This window comes from Pinus tabuliformis, chromosome 4_2 (assembly GCF_031772625.1).
Source record: "Pinus tabuliformis cultivar Carrire ecotype Pingquan chromosome 4_2, CPIR1, whole genome shotgun sequence".
NCBI classification, from domain to species: domain Eukaryota; kingdom Viridiplantae; phylum Streptophyta; class Pinopsida; order Pinales; family Pinaceae; genus Pinus; species Pinus tabuliformis.
In genome coordinates this window covers 1,093,681,072-1,093,701,144 of record NC_142304.1, presented here as the reverse complement: position 1 = coordinate 1,093,701,144, position 20,073 = coordinate 1,093,681,072, and the positions used below count along the sequence as shown (strand labels likewise).

General features: G+C 38.2%; 1 protein-coding gene across 1 annotated transcript in view; it reads right to left on the bottom strand.

Moving 5' to 3' along the window:
- LOC149173457 (SUPPRESSOR OF GAMMA RESPONSE 1-like) overlaps positions 1 to 20,073 on the bottom strand; it is a 95,290-nt gene that overhangs the window by 46,908 nt on the left and 28,309 nt on the right. The window contains exon 2 of the mRNA XM_089427944.1: positions 13,822 to 13,954. Coding sequence (XP_089284070.1) covers positions 13,822 to 13,954 — 133 coding nt within the window. The remainder of the gene's footprint in view (positions 1 to 13,821; positions 13,955 to 20,073) is intronic.

Here is a 20,073-nt window from a genome sequence, read left to right as displayed (position 1 = left end):
CAATGTTGATGGAGCTGTATATTTTGCAGACAATTCAAAACTCAAGCCATCAAGGCTTGGCACCATCAGGCTCAAATTGCCTGGTCTTCCAGACTTTCTTCTGCAGGATGTTTTATATCTCCCGGAGCTAAGGAGAAACTTGTTGTCTTTGGTCCACATCCATCAACAAGGACACTCCATTCATATGTTTGATGGCAAGGTTGAGGCCAAAAAAGCATCAAATCACTCACTTGTCATGACAAGGATAGAAGAAGAAAGACTTCAGAAGCTGCAAGGAACCTTTGCTCATGCACAGAACTTCTCATACAATTCTCACTATGATGAAGGTACATTTCCATCAAATCTTTTACGGCATGCTAGATTTGGACACTTGAATTATGACAGCCTTCGTTTGTTGAAGAAAAATGGTGTTACTGGTTTGCCTACAATTCCTAAGAAACTTAAGCAATGTGATGCTTGTATATTAGGAAAGCACAACAAACAATATTTTCATGATTCTCATTCCCAAGCACATAGAAAACTTGAACTCGTTCATTCATACTTATGTGGCCGAATGCATATGTTCCTTCTGCAAATGGTAATAAATATATGATGACATTTATTGATTACTACACCAGAATGTGTTGGGTTTATTTATTGAAGAACAAGTTTGATGCTTTTGAAATATTCAAGAATTTTCATGGATGGATTGAAAATGATACACAATCTAATATTGGCTATATTCGCACTGATAATGGAAAAGAATACACTTCAAATGAATTTGAAAACTATCTTCGCCAGCATGGTATCAAACATCAGACAATTGTGCCTTATAATCCCCAACAGAACAAAGTAGTTGAAAAAATGAACAAGACAATTTTAAATATGGTACATTCGATGATGTTTTTCAAGAATGTTAAACTGATGTGTTGGGTTGATTTTGTTCTATATGTTGTGTATATAAAGAATAGGTGTCCATCTAATGCTATTAGAAACAAGACTCCTTATGAAATATGGTATGACCACATTCCTTCGGTAAAGCATCTCAGGGTCTTTGGTTCCACCTGTTATGCCTTGATACCTAAGGAACAAAAAGAAACAAACTTGGTGCAAGGAGTCACAAGTGTATCTTCTTAGGGTACTCAAATACCTCCAAAGCATATCGTCTCTATGATGAAGTTAATAAGAAGTTATAGTGTCTAGAGATGTGATATTTCTTGAATCTTCCAAGACTAACAATGTTGTTGAGCGGCAGCTTGATCGCTTGGATAGATTCGGACATGTAAAATCTTTTCAAGAATTTGATAATGAGATTCCACATCTTGAAGGGGGGATTCCTATACTGGATCAATATGTGGAATCTTCTTCTGAAGCACTCTCTCCCCCACATGAAGTTCCACCCACTGAGGAGCCTGGGCCATCTTAGAAAAGTCCTCCAAAATGGCTGACAAAGACACTGGAAAGTGTTCATTCTGATGAGGTTGGAAACACAGGAACAAGAAGCTCAACCAAACAGAATGGAGGTGATGTAGACGATTCTAATTCACCTGTTGATATGGATGTCTCTTATGATTGTGAACTGAATTTTTCTACAAATTTTGAACCAACTTCCTTCAAAGAAGTCGCTTCTCATGATGAATGGAAAGAAGCGATGCAAAAAAAATATGATGCCCTGATAAATAATGGCACCTGGAAGCTGGTTGATCCTCCATTGGGAACCAAACCAATAGGCTGCAAGTGGGTCTACAAGAACAAATATAAAGTTGATGGCTCACTTGATAAGCACAAAGCCAAGCTTGTGGCAAAAGGTTTTGCACAAAAGCAAGGGGTCGACTATGAGGAGCCTTTTGCCCCCACAGCAAAATGGGCTACCATCCGGACACACTTTGCCTTGGCAGCACAGAACAATTGGAAAGTCCATCAAATGGATGTAAAAACTGCTTTCTTAAATGGAGATCTGAAAGAGAATGTTTTTATGCCCCAACCAAAAGGATTTATTGTGAAGGGTCGAGAACATAAAACATGCAAGCTTGTAAAATCCTTGTATGGCCTCAAGCAAGCACCGCAAGCCTGGTACGAGAAGTTAATTGAGCATCTTCTGAAACCCAACTTCAAACATTATGATCTTGATGATGCAACCTTGTTTGTCAAGAAAGTTGGCAAAACAGTTGTATATATTGTGGTGTATGTAGATGATATTTTGATGACAAGGAACAATGAGAGCTATATTGCATCCATAAAGAAGGAATTGAGAAAAGGTTTTGAAATGACAGACTTGGGGTATGTTCACTACAATCTTGGTATTGAAGTAACTCAACATCCGAAGTTTATATTCCTCTCTCAGAAGAAGTACATTGGAGATCTGTTGAACTAGCTAAGTGCAATCCTTCGACTACTCTAATGGAACAAAACTTAAAGCTCACATCCATTGAAGGAAAAGAATTTGAGGATGCAACAAAGTATAGACAGCGTGTAGGAAGTCTCAACGACCTGACTACAACCAGACAAGACATTTCATTTTCTGTTGGAATCCTCTCCAGGTTTATGCAAAAGCCTTGTGAGGGACATTGGTCTGCTGCAAAAAGAGTTTTACAGTACTTGAAGGGAACTCAAGACTTTAGACTTAAGTATACACAGGTGGGTGACTTCAGCTTGATTGGATACTTTGCTTCAGCTTTCAATGGAGATAAGGAAACAAGGGTATCTACTTCAGGTTAATGCTATGAGTCTTGGATCAAGACATGTCTCCTGGAGGTCACGCAAACAATCAATTCTGGCAAATTCCACAATAGAGGCAGAATATGTGGCAGCAGCTAAAGCAACAAAGGAAATTGTGTGGCTCAGGAAAATTCTGGCAGATTTGCAGGAGAAACAAGTGCATATTCAACTCCTCTCATGATTGACAACACTTCTACAATAAAGTTGGCCAAAAACCCAAAGTTCCATTATCGAACAAAGCATATCAATACAAAATACCATCTGATTCGACATCATGTTGAGGCCAAGACAATTCACCTACGCCATTGTTCCACAAATGAGCAGATTGCAAACATCTTCACCAAAGCACTTGGAAGAGAAAAGTTCGAAAGATTCAAAACGATGCTTGGACTCACCAACATCCCTTCAAATTAAGGGGGGAATGTTGACACCTAATCTTTGGGATTAGGTAAATCCATGTAAAATAGTGTAAATAGAAAATAAGGAGGATTGGAATATGAAGAGAGACTCTCCCCCCATGTATATATCTATGATCAACCTTAATGCAAAAACACAATTCGTTTTGAGGAGTTACCTCCTGGCCTGACAATATATTTATGTTGGCTAATGACTTTGATTCTTGAAAAGATTTGTACACTGCTTCTTCAGACTATTGACAAAATTGAGGATAGCAGGTCTAAAGTCCCAACACATAAATTTTACAAAAACCTTAAGAACTCCCTTTGTCGAGCTCAATCCTATTGCCAAATGGCATAACCTAAAGCTTCCACTTGTCCCCTTGACTTGTACCCTATTGATGCCATGGAATCTCATGTCAACACTCTTGGTCTATCTCGACATCAACATAGTATATGACAGATTTTGAGGCTACCACATGTTATACTAATATCAACTCCTCTATCAAGCCAATGTCATCTACTTGTTGTCTGTGCACACAACAATACTTTCAAATTTGTCCTTTCAATTTGGTACAACCTACTTGGTATTCGAGCACACACAACACTTTCAAATTTGTGCTTTCAATTTGGTACCACTTGCTCAAATTTGCTAGCCCCTTTGTGCATTAGAATGTTTCATAAGCATCCCTAAAGTATTGTGAACACAAACAACGGCTTGTGGATCTAAAATTTTTATCAATTGTAGCTTAAGCAAGCATATGGCATCCAAAAGGAGATTTTAGGTCCCAAAGTTCAATTACCCAACAATACAAAACCTTGAAGTTTTATGTAATGCACATTAATCAAACAGCTAACCTTTGGAATAGAGGCAAGTAGAGGCACCCTTTCCAACTCCAAAAATCCATGAACTCAAAAGATTATGCAATGCAATTTGAATTCCCATGGGGTGTGCACTCCAACACCTAGAAATTTTCATGAAAACCTTGAGGACATTAACATGTCAATCATATGGCATCTAAAAGGAGAGTTGAGGTTCTAAAGTTCAATTACCCAACAATCCAGAACTTTGAATATCTATGTAATGCACCCTTGACCAAACATCTAACTTTTAGAATACAAGTAAGTAAAGGCACCCTTTCCCACTCCAACAATCCATGAACTCAAGCAAACATATGTCATCCAAAAGGAGAGTTCAAATTCGAAAGTTGAATGGCCCAACCAAAAGAAGAATTTAGGTTCTAACATTCAATTACCCAACAATCCAAAACCTTGAAAATTTACGTAATGCAACTTGATCAAACAACTAACCTCCAAAATAGAGTTAAGTAAAGACATCATTTCCAAGTCCAACAATCCATGAACTCAAAAAATTACACAATGCAATTGGAATTCCCATGGGGTGTGGGTTCTGACACCTAGAAATTTTCATGAAAACCTTGAGAGCGTTAACATGTCAAGCTCAATCCTCCTATCATATGGCTTAACATGAAGTTGCCACTTATTCCCTCACTTGTAACTTGTGGATGTAATATGGTCATGCATCAATACCTCACTGGTCCACATCCCTACCCCATTATCCATGTTGACATCATCATAATGATGTGGCATCTTTTAGGATTGTCACATGTCCTATTGAGACCATCTCCTTTGTTGAGTCAGTGCCATCTAGTTAATGTTCTTGCATTCATGGTACCTTCAAGTTTGTTCTTTCAAAAGAATGCAACTTGCTTAGACAAACATACCTTTCTATACATTTGAATATTTAGCAAGGCTCCTCAAAGCATTTGCGGACATGAAATATTATGGGATACAATAGTGGTAGAGATTAGACATTTGCCACCACCTTGGGGAGAAAAGGAACAAACAAACCCTCCAAACATCTACAAGCCAAAAACTTTATAAAATGCAACGAGTGCAAAACTTTGGGAGCAAAGAAGCCATTATGACTTCAATTTTTCATATTATTAGAGGTCCAAAGAGTTTTTCATCATCATGACATTTGACCCAAACTATTACAAGATATCAATGGCAAACGTTGTAAATCCACCACCTTGGCGACCAAAGGCACAAAACAACTCGTCCAACCATCCATAACCCCAAAAATTTGTAAATAATAGAGTAACAAAGCCATTCAGTATTTAACACATCTAACGGTCCAAAAGGGAGGTTTTTCATCATCATAATATTTGATCCAAAAATGATTAGTGCAAAGCACAATCAACCCCAAGACCAAAAGGTGAGGAAAATCTACAAGATTAAAAACAAGTCCAAACAAAAGACACCCTAAACCAAAATTATAGAAAGGATTGCTAAACTTTGGAAGGTAAAGATGGAACTCACATCAAAGGAAAAGTGTGTTATTCAACTTGCATTGAAACTCCTCAAAAAAATTAAGAAACAAAGCATTCCCTCAAATATTGGGGGTAGTAGGTGCTTCCACACAAACAATACATATCACATGGTCCAGCTAGCCCAATCCCATTTTGTAGATTTCCTCCTTCCTACTAATCTCAATGCTTACTAGGAACAAGTATCATTCAAACACCCTGACTTTAGACACACACAATACCATATTAGTGAAACCATCCAAATCCTCCACTTCAATTACCAACAAACTTGCTTCCACAAGACTATAGAGTGGAACCAACAATCAACCAATACTTGTCTAGCACCCTAACTTCTATTACTAGATTCTTCTCAATGACATCACATGTTTAAAGAATTTCTATTTATTGCATATGGTTTCTTCTTAGGATCACCTAGCTAGACCTTCTCAAACCTCACAATGATTAAGGCAACAATAGAGGCGCCTAGCAAAGCAAAGGGAGTGAGCATTCGTCCTACACTTCTACATCATACTTAATGACAAAGTCCCTTATATTTTTTATATTTACTTTACCTTCTTACTTGCTAACATTTTTATTCTTTCATCAAGAGTACCGTTAGCACTTCCATTGTTTGTTATTATTGGTTGTTTTTCAGTCACATTGACATATTTTTTTGGGTTATTCCTCCTTCCTACCTATCTCAATGCTTACTAGGAACAAGTATCATTAAAACACCCTGACTTTAGACACACGAAATACCATATCAATGAAACCATCCACATCCTCCACTTCAATTGCCAACAAACTTGTTTCCACAAGACTATAAAGGGGAACCAACTTTTAATGTGGAGAAATCGACCAATACTTGTTTAGCACCCTAACTTTTACTAAATTCTTATCATAATCTTTTTTTGTGTAAATTTGGCATTGGTGAGGCTACATCATGGTCATGTCCAAGAATAACACCTGAATAGGGTGGGGAATTGAATCAGTGACTTAACATCTAAGAGTGCCTTAACAGCGCACCCAATCCCTTATCTTTTTTATATTTACATTAACTTCTTGCTAACATTTTTATTTTCTCATCAAGAGTACCCTTGGCACTTCCATGGTTTGTTAATACTGGTTGTTTTTTAGTCCCATTGACCTATTTTTTTGGGTTATTCATGGTCATTAATGAAATTATCTTATCTCATCTATTCTACAGAAGCCTTATCATCATAGCTCCAACTTCAATTCTTGCTAAAATAGACAAAATTAGAATAAATTTTCAGAAACAAAAAAATGCCCAAGGGGTCAACTCAATCAACTGCGACCAATGTTGCCAAGCATTTCACTAGTTCCAAGCCAACAAGTGCTCAGCTCAAATCCCCTCAATTAGGTGCACTAGTCTATGTCAACAAGTTTACTAGGGATGTCATCAATGAATGTGGGGAAGCATCCCTTAGGTTTTCCCCACAAGGTTTTCCTTGGAAAAAAAATTATATACATATATAAAAATATAAATATAAAACAAATTGCAACCTACACTTATATAATCACCAATGACAAGTCTCAAAAGGTTACACTTCGAGGTGAGAATCAAATCAAGGTTGAGATTTGCAAATGTAATAAACCAGTGTTGCGGGGGAGCGCCCCCCCCCTTCGAACCCACTCCCGAAGCGCGCTCAGGGCGGGAGCGGCTCGGGAGCGGGTCGGGAGCGCGCTCCCAAAATCGCTCCCGGATGGGAGCGATTTTCGAGAGCGCGCTCCCGTAAAAAAATTTACACTCCCTGGTCTGTTAGGGAGCGATTCAGGGAGCGATCGCTCCCGGAGCGTTTTTTAATGCCCGGGAGCGATCGGGGAGCGATCGCTCCCTGATCGCTCCCAGGCATTAAAAAACGCTCCGGGAGCGATTTCAGACGGGCCAGGAGCGGTTCGGCGGAAAAAAAATCCGCCGGACCTAAAATTTCCAAAAATTTTAGAATTTTTTTTTTATTTTATAAGCCCAATGGGCCAAAAAAAATTCATTTCAACTTCTTTGAGCAAGAGATTGAGAGTTGGAGCAAGAGCAAAGGAGCAAGGAGCAAGAGCTGAGGAGCAAGGAGCCAGAGCTGAGGAGCAATGAGCCAGAGCTGAGGAGCGAGGAGCAAGCCTGCAGAGGTAAGTAACTTAATCATTTAGTTAGTTTAGCTGGTTAGGTAGTTAATTTGGTTAGTTTAATTTAGCTGTTTGAGTTTAAAGATCATGTATTTAAATTAAATTAATAAATTAAATGAATTAATCCCAATAAACTAAATTAATTTGCAGATTCAAGACTCAAACCCTACAAACATCAAACACCATGGACCTGGGGATATTTATTGGCATTTTCCTCTTCCTGGTCCCTTTTATGGTTATTATGGTGGTGGAGAGTAGGAAACGGAGGGGGCCTAAAACTGAAGAGGTGGATGAAGAAGCCGGAGGAAGTCAAATGGGTGAAAACCCCAGTGAGGAGGAGGTGGAGGAGGGTGAACATGACCCTCAAAAAACTAAACAAGACCAAACTCCATTGTGGAAATATGTTCACAGGGCTGAAACAGGGAGAGGGGGTAGAACCACTAAATTTCATTGCCCCCATTGCAACACTGATTACACAGGCTCATACACCCGTGCTAGAAGACACCTCTGCGGGAAAAGGCCATGGGATGGAGAGAAACAAATAGGAATCAAAACTTGTGCAGCGGTGTCAACGGCAGATAGAGCGAAATACATAAAGGAAGAGGAGGACGCCCAATACAGAACAAAAGGATCAAGGGGTTTCTTTGAACCAATCTCACCATCACAAATAACTCCTTCAGCATCCTCCCAAGGCAGTGGATATGGACATGAAGGCACAGGGTCATCATCTTTAAGGCGTAGAACCATATCAGATTTCCTTGATGAGGGGTGTAGGAATGATGTGGATTCAAAAGTTTATAGGTTCCTCTATGCATGTGGGATACCATTCAATGTTCTACGCTCACCTTATTGGCACGAAATGGTTTCTGCCATAAATGATGCCCCTAAAGGATACAAGAGCCCTGGGTATGACAAGGCAAGAACTGTTGGCCTTGATCATGAAAAAGCAAAAATATCACATTCTTTGAATAAAATGACAAGTTCTTGGACTGACAATGGGGTGTCCATTGTATCTGATGGATGGACAAATGTAAAAGACAAGCCATTGATAAGTGTTCTTGCTGTGTCCCGAAGTGGTCCCATCTTTCTAGCTGCACATGATTACTCAGACAAGTTCAAGACCGCTATCAACATTGCAGAAGCATTGCTTGAAACAATTGAGCGTATTGGCCCATACAATGTCATCCAAGTCATCACTGATAATGCTCCTAATTGTAAGGCAGCGGGAGCAATTATTGAGGTTAAATACCCGAACATATTTTGGTCTGGATGTTTGGTTCACACATTGAACCTTCTGTTGCATGATATTGTCAAAAACAAAAATGAACAATACGAATGGATTGGTGATTTGTACAAGAAAGGAAAAAAAATGATAAAATTTATTACAAATCATAGCAATACCCATGGCCTTTTCCGCAGTCACTCGAGATTGGAGTTGCTGAAGATTGCAAGGACTAGATTTGGTAGCTATTACCTCACCTTCAGGCGCCTTTTGAAGGTAAGAGAGGCATTAGCTAGCATGGTATCAAGTCCACATTGGCAGGTGTTAAAGGAAAGGGCTACAAATGTAGCTGACATGGCAGGTTTTGAAACGGTGGAGGAGGCCGCTCTTGATGGGCAGTTTTGGACAACTGTGAGACATGTATTGGATTTCACCAAGCCAATTTATAACATGATTCGGTTTGCAGATATAGACAAACCAGTGATTGGCGAGGTGTATGAGCAAATGGATACCATGTTGGGGGAAATAAAAGACATTGTTCATAATAAAGATCCCAACTTGTACAAACTGATTCATGATTGTGTGTGTGAACGGTGGAATAGGCTTAACCTTCCACTACATTGCTTGGCGTATATCCTTACGCCAAAATACTACTCAGAATCTTGGTTGGGCAAACCTGCAGCAGGGGGTGGTGTTAGGACCAAACCCCATTTAGATCAAGAGGTAACTAGAGGATATCTGGAAGCATTAGAAAAGTTGGTGCCTGACAGGGAGGAATGTGCAGCTGTGCGCCTTGAAATAGGCAGATACTTCAGTGGCAGTGGTTTGTATGGTAACTTCCATGCAATGGACGACAAAGATAAATTTGATTCTCTCACATGGTGGGAAACATATGGCGGCCACGGACTTTTGCCAAAATTGGCAAAAAAAGTTCTTTCACAGGTTGTAAATTCTTCTTCTGCAGAGAGGTGTTGGAGCACCTACAGTTATATACATAATGTGAAAAGAAACAGACTCAACGAAAACCGAGCAGAAAGCTTGGTTTATGTGCACTACAACTTGAGGTTGTTGAGCCATTACTGTGATCGGGCTAATGAAGATCCCACATATAAAATTTGGGACAATCACCCTGAGGACGACAATTTGGAGGATGGCATTGTACATATTGAAGAACTAGAAGAGGATCTTGTACGGGATAAAAATGAAGCAGCTGCAGCAGCCATGCCACCTCCACCTCCACCAGCCAGTAGCAGTTCTCGGGGCCCGAGTCTTGTTCCATTGCTGTCGCCACCTCCATCGACACCCTCGCGTGGAGGCTCTAGTTCTGGTCGTCGGTCTGTGCGGGAGACTCCTAGAAGACCACCACGACCTGCTTATACTCCTGGAGACTCTCGTGGCAAGGGCAACTTGTAGATTTACAGTTTACTTGTCTTTTTTAGTTTCTATTAGACTTTAGTTTTCATAACTGTTGAGTTTTGAGTCCTTGAATCTTGACTCTTGACTCTTTCATATCATTATGACATTATGATATTTTTTGTAAACATTATATCATTGTGACAATGAAAATTTGAAGTTTGAAGTTGGGCCTTGGCAATTATAACTCATTGGTAATGATTGTGAATTATGAATATGATGCTTTGTGAAAGACTAAAGTTGTTTCATTTCATCTCATTATTCATGTTTCATTTTATAAATTTTTAACATTTCATATCATGTTAACAGTTAGAGGTTAGGACTTAGAAATATCTTCGATATTACTTCTTGTAATGGTTAAACTTGGCTTACAAGTACAACTTGTTACTTTGGTGATCAATGATGATAAATGTTATTGAATTTTCAATTCTGAAAGCTTGAAGTTGAAACTTTAATATTGAATTTGATGAATCATGATTTATAAGACTCAATATGTTGCAGTTGTAATATGTATTTTACTAACTTGTGGACATGGTTGATGACGATTATAATTTCTAGATGATTGATGTGATATGGTTCAATGATCAATTTATGTTTTTTTATGTTTTTTTATGTCTATTTCATCATTCTACATGTTTTTGTTGACATATATGTATCAAAAATTAAAAAATATAAAAAATATATATATTTTTAAAAAATCGCTCCCCGATTCGCTCCCAAACCGGGAGCTTCTGAAAATGGTCGCTCCCGCTCCCACTTCCGCTCCTGCTCCCCGCTCCCGCTCCCGCTCCCAAGTAACATTGTAATAAACCAAACATTGATTAAACATTCCATTCTAATTCCACGAGAAACCATCAAAAGCTTATGGTCCATGACTCCAATCACTCCTAGCCTTATTCCTCCCAATTCTATTCAAAGCAAATGTTGATTGATATCTCCATCAATAAATATAACTAAAAGAAGTCAAGCAAATTGTACACAGTGACACATTACTTTAGGATTGGGTGAAACTTGCAAAAATTTCTAACCCAATGTCTAAGTAACACCATTATTATATTGCACAAAATAGTAACATGATTGCAACTAACCTTGAGCAATATTGTTTAAAGAGGTTTCATCTACTCAACCATTATTTAACCCAATCGGAAAGCTACAACATGAGGGACATGTGGATGATCCCTTAAAATTTTCCTAAATTTTTCCTAGAACTTCCCCTAAAAGACCTCATGCACCCAACAAAGTCCTTAAGCATTCTGGAATGTTTAAAGTTCCAAAATCCCCAAATGTCGAAACAATGGAAAGATGGGTTTTAAAGGTGGGGATGTGTCCCATGCAATATAGACAAATTCGAGGTAACTTTCTATGGCAAGGAATGATAGAAACTATTGAAAAGTCACAACACCTAAAGGGTGCTAAAAGATGTGGCAAACAAATTTTTTGAGGCTAAGTTGTACTAAAAGATGTTAAAGGATCCAAAGCTTTAGAGTAAAATTTAGAGATCAAATTACATTATCAATGCACCAACAAAACTTATAATCAAACAAAATCCTCTTCTCAAAGGGGTGAGTATTTGGAATGTAATTCAAACGAGATACCTTAATAGACAAATGTCTCTTTTGGGGACTTATAATTACAATATTGTAATAGCTCAAATTGTTGGGAGTTAGTTCTAGCACTCTCCACACCTAGGTTCAAATCCCTAATGAGACATTTGACCCATTGCGATAATACTAGAGAGGTAGATGCACCTAAGAGTGGGGCCCTCGTTGTGGATGTGTCTTCAAACATTTCGACCCTTGCTAAGTCATAAGTTATTGGCATATCTGTTGCAAATATTTGGATATACTCTTGAGTTGTAGTGGCAAGCAATTGGTTTAACCCTAGGCCTGGCCCAACGTACTGTAACAAGTTATCAATTTCCTGGGGTTTTAAAAAAATTTATAATTCCAATTCTAGCCAGAGTCAACTGGTGCTATGTATCAAAAAAAATTATTATTTCAAACAAGACTAACCTACAATAAGTGATCCCATGGGAACATGTAGACCAAATTCAACCACAAAAAATTATCCTCCCCTAGAAGCTTGACGAGCTCAATATGATAACCATCCTAGCCCAAGTCGGTTATGATAAGACAAAATTTCGAAGAGCCCATCGATGTTGAGACCTCAATTTAGATCTTATTAGAGGATGAGGAACCTCCAAGTTGCCCAATGGCAAAACACTATCATCACAACCAATAAGATGTCTCGATTATCTAATTGGTCTACAAACAACTCTCAATTTTGTTATCTTGAGTGTGGAAATTTTGATGTACATCTTTTGTAGTTCACTGAGTCCTCTAAAAGTTGGGCAGCTAAGCACTCTATGTGTGGTGGTAGTTTGGACACGGTTGCTTTTGGTATGGACAGTCATGATGAATATTCTATGTACAACACTATGGTTACAATAGGTTGGAAAGCCAATCTTACTCTTAGGCATAAGCGGATATTTCCAATGATAGAGAGAATCTATGTACAACACTATGGTTACAATAGGTTGGAAAGCCAATCTTACTCTTAGGCATAAGCGGATATTTCCAATGATAGAGAGGATCTATGTACAACACTACGGTTACAATAGTTTGGAAAGCCAATCTTACTCTTAGGCATAAGTGGATATTTCTAAGAGAAAAAGATGCAAGATTCGGTATTGGAACTAAAGAACATAATTCATCTCCCTAAGCAACTCTAAATGAACTTAGAGAATTGCATTAGATAGGCCATTTATAGGGGATGGAAATTGAAATTTGTAGTTTTCTGCTTAAGTTAAAAATATTCTCAATTAAAATTTGAATAGTTATAATATAAATATTAAAAACTATTGAAACGAGCAAATCGAGATAGGCAATAGCGTTGAGGTGAATCAAAACATTTGCAAAATCTGCATGCCACTTACATTTTCCTCAATGTTGAAAGAGAAATGCGAGCAGTTAAATTTGCAACCCTCATCATTATCCGTGAGCCCAAATAAAGAAGTTATATCAAACTAATAATAATCTCAAATAGCCACATATACCTCTGGTGGAATTTCATAGTCAAACTAACACTAAAAGCTTATATCCTTGTTGTAAAGCGACCTCACCCAACAAGTTTCAAACTGTGATTTATTTAATCAATTTGGCAAAACTGACGATTCGAGAACGAGATGAATGATTTGAAACTAGTATTTGTGATCTATTATGTCACTAAATGTATAGAATTGGAGTTGTTTACTTGCACTCCATGTAAGAATATATGTTTGTGAATGACTGAAGCTACTTATACTGTCATTTTATGGCATTGAAGTTTATTTTGTCAATAATTGGCCATATTTAAAAGATCAAGCAATGCCCTTTTACTCTATAAAAAGCACAACATAGTTGATTAATCCCCTTACCTGGGTATTCTAAATTTCGATTCTACACCATACATCACAAAATAGATAATTTACTGTTGACAAGATAGACTCGTACTCAAGCTAGTTAAGAGACCTCTTCGTAAAGCTATTTCATCAAATGATTGAAATAAGGAAAATAACGTCAATGATGAACAAGCATCGTTATTCAAAAACCATTGCCATCAGCAAGTAGAGTGCTCAGTGTAGTACATGGCTATTGTCAATTTCATAATCGCAATTGGGGCAAGCTATCCTGACATCATTTCTCCCGTTCTCGTTTTCGAGAAGTTGTGTTGGATTTCTTATTTTCATTGCGATTCTCCTACCATCAGTAATCCATGGTCTGCATTCACAGAAAAGAGATTGTTAGACTCCCTTTTATGGAGCATAATAGAACATAAACAAGTGCAAATTTTGAAAACCAGTTACATTGGCTATGCATTAAAACAAATACGAAAACAGCAATTAAATATACCAAGCAATTTGTATGCAAACTTGGTCGCCATAAATTATTGGAAGCCAACTCCTAGAAAGCAGTTTTAAGCTGGATATTTTACCATCACAGAGACGTTGAAGATTGTTTTATGCCAAACTCATAAGCAACTATATAGGTGCTCAAGTGGAATTTCAATTTTCATTGTATTGCAGACAAAACTCTCATGTTTCAGTAGACATGGAAGGTTGTGGGAGTTTTACCCAACAAACATCCCGACCGAGTTTTAGAAACCAAATCAAAATGGTGGCGAATGACCAAATTCCAATCTCAGTTGGCATTTAGCCACCACAAAGGTGTTCAAATAAACGTGTAATGCTCATAGAAGCGGATGTGTAATGATTACATGCCTTTGTTTAATGCTCATAGAAGCGGATGTGTAATGATTACATACATTTGTTTAATGCGCTCATTGAAGCGGATGTGTAATGATTACATACCTTTGTAAAACAGAAAAACAAAGATGATTCACAAAAAATAATGTACTCCGACAGTTACATTAATGGACTTGAAATAAGCATTGGTAAAAATCATTTACCAAAAAACTAATTAAAATTTCGAAAAAAATCAAATTAAAAATATAGAATTTTGGGTCTAAATTTAAATACGCAACATATTTTTGAAGTGAGATTAGAAATAACAAAATACGGCAATGTGAATAATAAAATTAGAAAAGCAAAAGGAATTATGTGGGTTTTTTATTCACAAGTTTGTCAACTAACAGTGTTGACATGATCATTGCTCGTGAGAAGTGAATACATGTGGATAAAGATTAACCGTACCAAATGCACTACCTCATTATAAGAAAAATATATATTAAATCATTTTTAATTAAATAAATATGAAATAAATTTATTTTAAATTGTAAAATTAACAATCTCAACTCTCTTAATATAAAAAGTTAAATGTAAAAATTAAGAAGATAAAATTCGGTACCCTATTTTCAACCCCACAGCAGAAGCACTTCCTTTCACCATTGTGGTGGGTTCTTAACTTTTAATGTTTGAATCATTAAGAACAAACAAGGAAGGATTAATTAAGTTTAATTTTCAACACCCTGTTAGGTTTCCTTTTCACCACCGTGTAATAGTGAAGAGGCCTATCCCCACTTTTTCAAAGATCTGCGTAGACATAGACTTTCTGAAGTCGAATTGCAAGAGACCCAGCCCAAAAGCTAAATATTATCTCTGGATACAAAATCTCGATTACGAGCAAACTGCCTTTTAGTGTAGATCATGTTTCAAAGTAAGGCATGTGACAACCCTCTACGCTAACCAAAAGTCCAAAAGGCTTCATGCCCAAAAGCGGGGCAATCGAAGACCTACCAAGTGGCAGAGTGCCACTGAGCAATACCACGTTGTGCAAACACAGACACCCAAGGAGGAGATCCTGGATCTTAACAATACCATTACTAATAATAATAAAAAAGCACCTTTGCCATTGAAGTAGTCATCAATATTGAAACACGAAAAAGGAGCAAGATGCGAAGGTTTCTAGCTCTCTATGGGAATAATCACAGATGTCAACCAGAAATACAGATTTTTGTATCTAGCAAGAAAACCACCACACAATCAGAAAAAGCACTCGTATTCATTTGCCAAGTAGACCTTGGGACCTCAAGATCTTGCAACTAGTGAGATGACATACAAAATGGGAAGAAGTAGTAGCCAAGATCAATCTAGCAAGAGAAGCTATTGGATCTAGCGAGGAAACTCCAACATGGGCGAGGAAGTTGTTACTCCTGTCTATGCGCCAACCATTCCATTTCCGGATAAACATGAGGAATGGACCAATGAGAAATTTAAGAATCATCAAAAACTGACTTTCAATCAATGTTTTAAGACTCCGACTCGGCCGAGGATCGACTCCGACTCCGACTCCGAAACGGTAATGACTCGGCCGGCTCGATTTCAATGACTCGGTCGTTGTAAAAAATACATTAAATATTTATTTTTTTTATAAAAAAACATAATTTTAAAGATTTTAAACATAATTTTAGAGATTTTCATTCATGTTTCCAAACACACCTACAACTGGAGTCCTTGCTGGCTGTGAGACTGAGGATGGTGGATTGGGATCTGCATTCAACTGAACAACATGTTCAAGTTCAATTGATGTCTCGATATCTAAATCTAAATCAAGATCCTCATCAAGATCAAACTCTGCTGGACGACTCTCCACTACCCAATCTCATGTTGGATCAATGTCTTCCAACACAATGGGATCTGAATCAGGTCTTTTGTTCAGCAAATGGTTTCGTCTGAGCCGGAGGTTGTATTGGACATAAACTAGATCATTTAACTGTTTTTGATCCAAACGGTTTCTCTTCTTTGTGTTACTTGGGAGCAGGAGCGAAAATGGGAGCGGGAGCGACATTTTCAGAAGCTCCTGGTTTGGGAGCGAATCCCAGAGGAGTTCGACAACCAATGTCACTAACATCAAGGTACATAGAGGGATTGGTGCTCTTGATTAAATAAGAGTTCCATACCCTAATACATGACAAAATTCAATGGAAACATTGCAATCCTCCAATCCTGAAATCCTGAAAAACTGATAAGTCTGCTGGATTTTGAATGAAATCTAAAATTCTACTTTCTCCATATGAAATCCAATGAGGCCGAAACCACTCTCAAACATCCTGAGTCATTTCATGGTAATGTTAAAAATTTAAGTAAAAGGATGAAAATGAAGATTAAGGAGAATGTCACTTTTACTTTAAGAATTTAACATTACCATGAAATTTGAATAGCATATCAATAGTAGAGAGCATTGAGTGTGTTAAATAGGGTTTGGGAGGGGGAATGGACCCCAAATGACATTTAGCAAATTCATATAACACCTTGGAGTCCAAACCAATCAGAAATCACCTTAAAAATCCATTAAAATAATATTAAATTGCTGTTTAACGTGTTCTGGGCTGGCTTTTTGTGACTCAGACGAGTCATAACAGAAACGACCGAGTTGGCCGAGTCATGGCTGACTCGGCCAAACGTACCGTTTCAAAGGCCGAGTCATGGCTGAGGGTATCGGCTCGGATCAACTCAGCCGTTTCGGTATCAAAACGGCCGTTTTTTAAAACAATGCTTTCAATTACATGAACAAATCCCAGAAGGAGAAGAATTTATAAATAAATGAACAAATCCCCGCAAAGATTTTATTTTAAATATATTATTTTTACATATTTCTATCACCAATTTATAGGGATCTACTTTCTTTATCTTAAAATTTTGAATCATCCCTATCCCATTTGGAATGGGATATAAGATAGATTTTAGAAACACCTATGAACGAGGACGAGGAGTCCATACCCAAGTGAGCTTTTTAATTAATACAACCAGAAACAATCCAGCGTGAAGTTAAATTTAAAAATGGATTTTTTAAACACCTATGAATCTAGTAAAGATATTATAATGGACGAGGAGCCCATACCCAAGTCAGTTTTTTTAATTAATCCAACCAGAAACAATCCATCACAAAATTAATTTAAAATTTTATTTATAATAAAATAAACTTGAAACATAAGATAAGTTTAATAGGTCATGACACTTGCTCAGTGCATAAGTGATAAAATGGAGTGGAAGTAAGAATGCCATTGTCATAAAATGGAAAAGCAAAACTGATCTATAAAATATAAGCTCTGCACCCAGGCAAAGAGGATTTATAAACTGAACAGTAGTTAGCATAGAATTTGTTTAAAATAAGTAAGAAATGGAACTGGAAAATAACTATAATGTAACTGAGGGTGGTTCCTCAACAGTATGAGGCTGCCAGCAAATATAAATAGGCAACCCAGAATCAAAAGTGGGGTGGCTGCCATCTAGATGAAAAAAAGGAAAGAAAGCATAACTTTGAACAATTTTTTTTTTTTTATGAATTTAAAGAAAGCTTACAGGTATTCACTGTTTCAGAAGCAACAAGTATAAATTACTGTGCATAGCAATTAAACGACAAATTGTGTGATAAACATTCAAACTACACACCGACACTGAAAGGATCAAATACGACAGAGCCAAACCATCCAAGTACATTACCAAATACATACTATTTGATTTAAATTAGAAATTTACAATATATATATAATCATTAGGTCCACGGAAGTACAGGACAGAACTTCCAGATTCCACACAGGCCTCAAGACACAGGGCCCTCAAAAAAATAACCAACAATCCATACAAAGGAGATAGGCCAAAGAGGGTTTCCACAACCCAGATAGACCAAAGCAGTACACAGACGAAACAACAGACACGACAACCAACAGCAAAAGGCCAAAACACATTCCCAGAACAGAAAACAAAATCGACAAGATGGGCTCGTTGCACAGGAGGCAACCAAGTATCGACAGACCAACAAACTAAAACCCCAAGGATTAAACAACTATAGCCCAAAACCAAAATGCAACCACAGAGCGCAATCAAGGAAGGACCCTACGCGATTTAAGCACATCGGACCCAAATCTTCAAGGACGAGACCATGGCGTTTCATCCCTGAGAGCCAGCGCCTTTAAAGAGGAGAGGGATATCTGCACAGTGACAAGAAGATTGTTAGAAAGCAAGCATGGCTATATAGCACACAACAACACCAGAGAAAAAACAAGGAATTTGACCCACGACGAATACCTGAAGGGGAGGTCGGACTCCACAACCGAGCCACGAGTTGAAACCCCAACCTGAGCGCAACCAACGGCCGAAGTGCCATGATACCACAGCCTGCTCACCAAGAGTAAGGCAGTTAATAAAAACTACGAGAAGGCGAAACAGTGGAATTAGAACAAGGTTTTTACCTGTCAAATAAGTAGCCAAGCCATCGACGAGAGTAACAGGCGGAGGGCCTGTGAAATGTGACCAAAACCCAGTTAGAAAACATCACCTGCAAGTTGTAAAAGAATCGTTCACAGACAATCAAAATAAGGCATACCCAGAATGACAAACCAAACCTGAGACCTCCACAGAAAACCAAGTGTACAGCAGCCACCAAGTCCAACGAAAAACATTCATATAACTAGCAAACGATAGAGGACCGGAACCAGAGAAGAACCAAGAGGATAGCGGGCAACAGAGACCCATCTTCTTCCAGAGCCGAACTAGACGAGCCACAGAGGAATGGAAGCATAACTCAAACAAACAACAACGCAAATGAGCCCAAGTCGAGCCATACCATAGACGTCGTGCTCACACAAAACGAGACCAACCTCAGGCCGGATGCGCATTGAAGGCGCCATAAACCCTCACCAAACCTTGATGTGTGCTAGCACGAGAAGGACCAAGGATGGGCCAACTGCCACGTAAGTCTTGCCACGCAACTGTCTCGGGATCGCCATCAAATTTTGGTATCAGAGCAAGGTCTTTTTTCAAAAGAAAAAAAATGGAAGTAAGAAGAAGAGATCGAGGTAGAGCTATCAGGAGAGTAGTTAATGAAGCGTTGCGAGAAGAAATCAAGATCCTAAGTGCCTAATTGGCAGTAGTGGAAGCAGGGAGGCATAGGGATCCAGAAGGTGGTGATGATAGTGAAGAAGAAGTTGCAGCCACGACGGATGGGTCAGACAAAGAGGGACCAGAGATAAAATTATTGAGATCAGTTTTGTTGGCAAGTAGCAAGCCGAAGCCAAAGCTTTCGAATTATGATGGCAGTTTATCTACGGAGGTATTGTTGGACTGGATTAGTGAGCTGGATAAATATTTCGAGTGTGAAGAAATCAGTGAAGATAAGAAGGTCAGGTTTGCAGCCACCAAACTGAAGGGACATGCAGCACTATGGTGGGACAGTGTGCAGGCAGAAAGGAGAAGGTCAAATAAACCATTGATCAAAAAGTGGAACAAGATGATTGCCAAGATGAAGAGCAAGTTTCTACCCAAAGATTATCAGATTGCTCTGTGTAGGCAGGTGCAGAACCTGAAGCAAAGAGCAACGACTGTGAAGGAGTATACGAAAGAATTCTACAGAGTGACCCTACGAACAGGTTATGTTGAAGA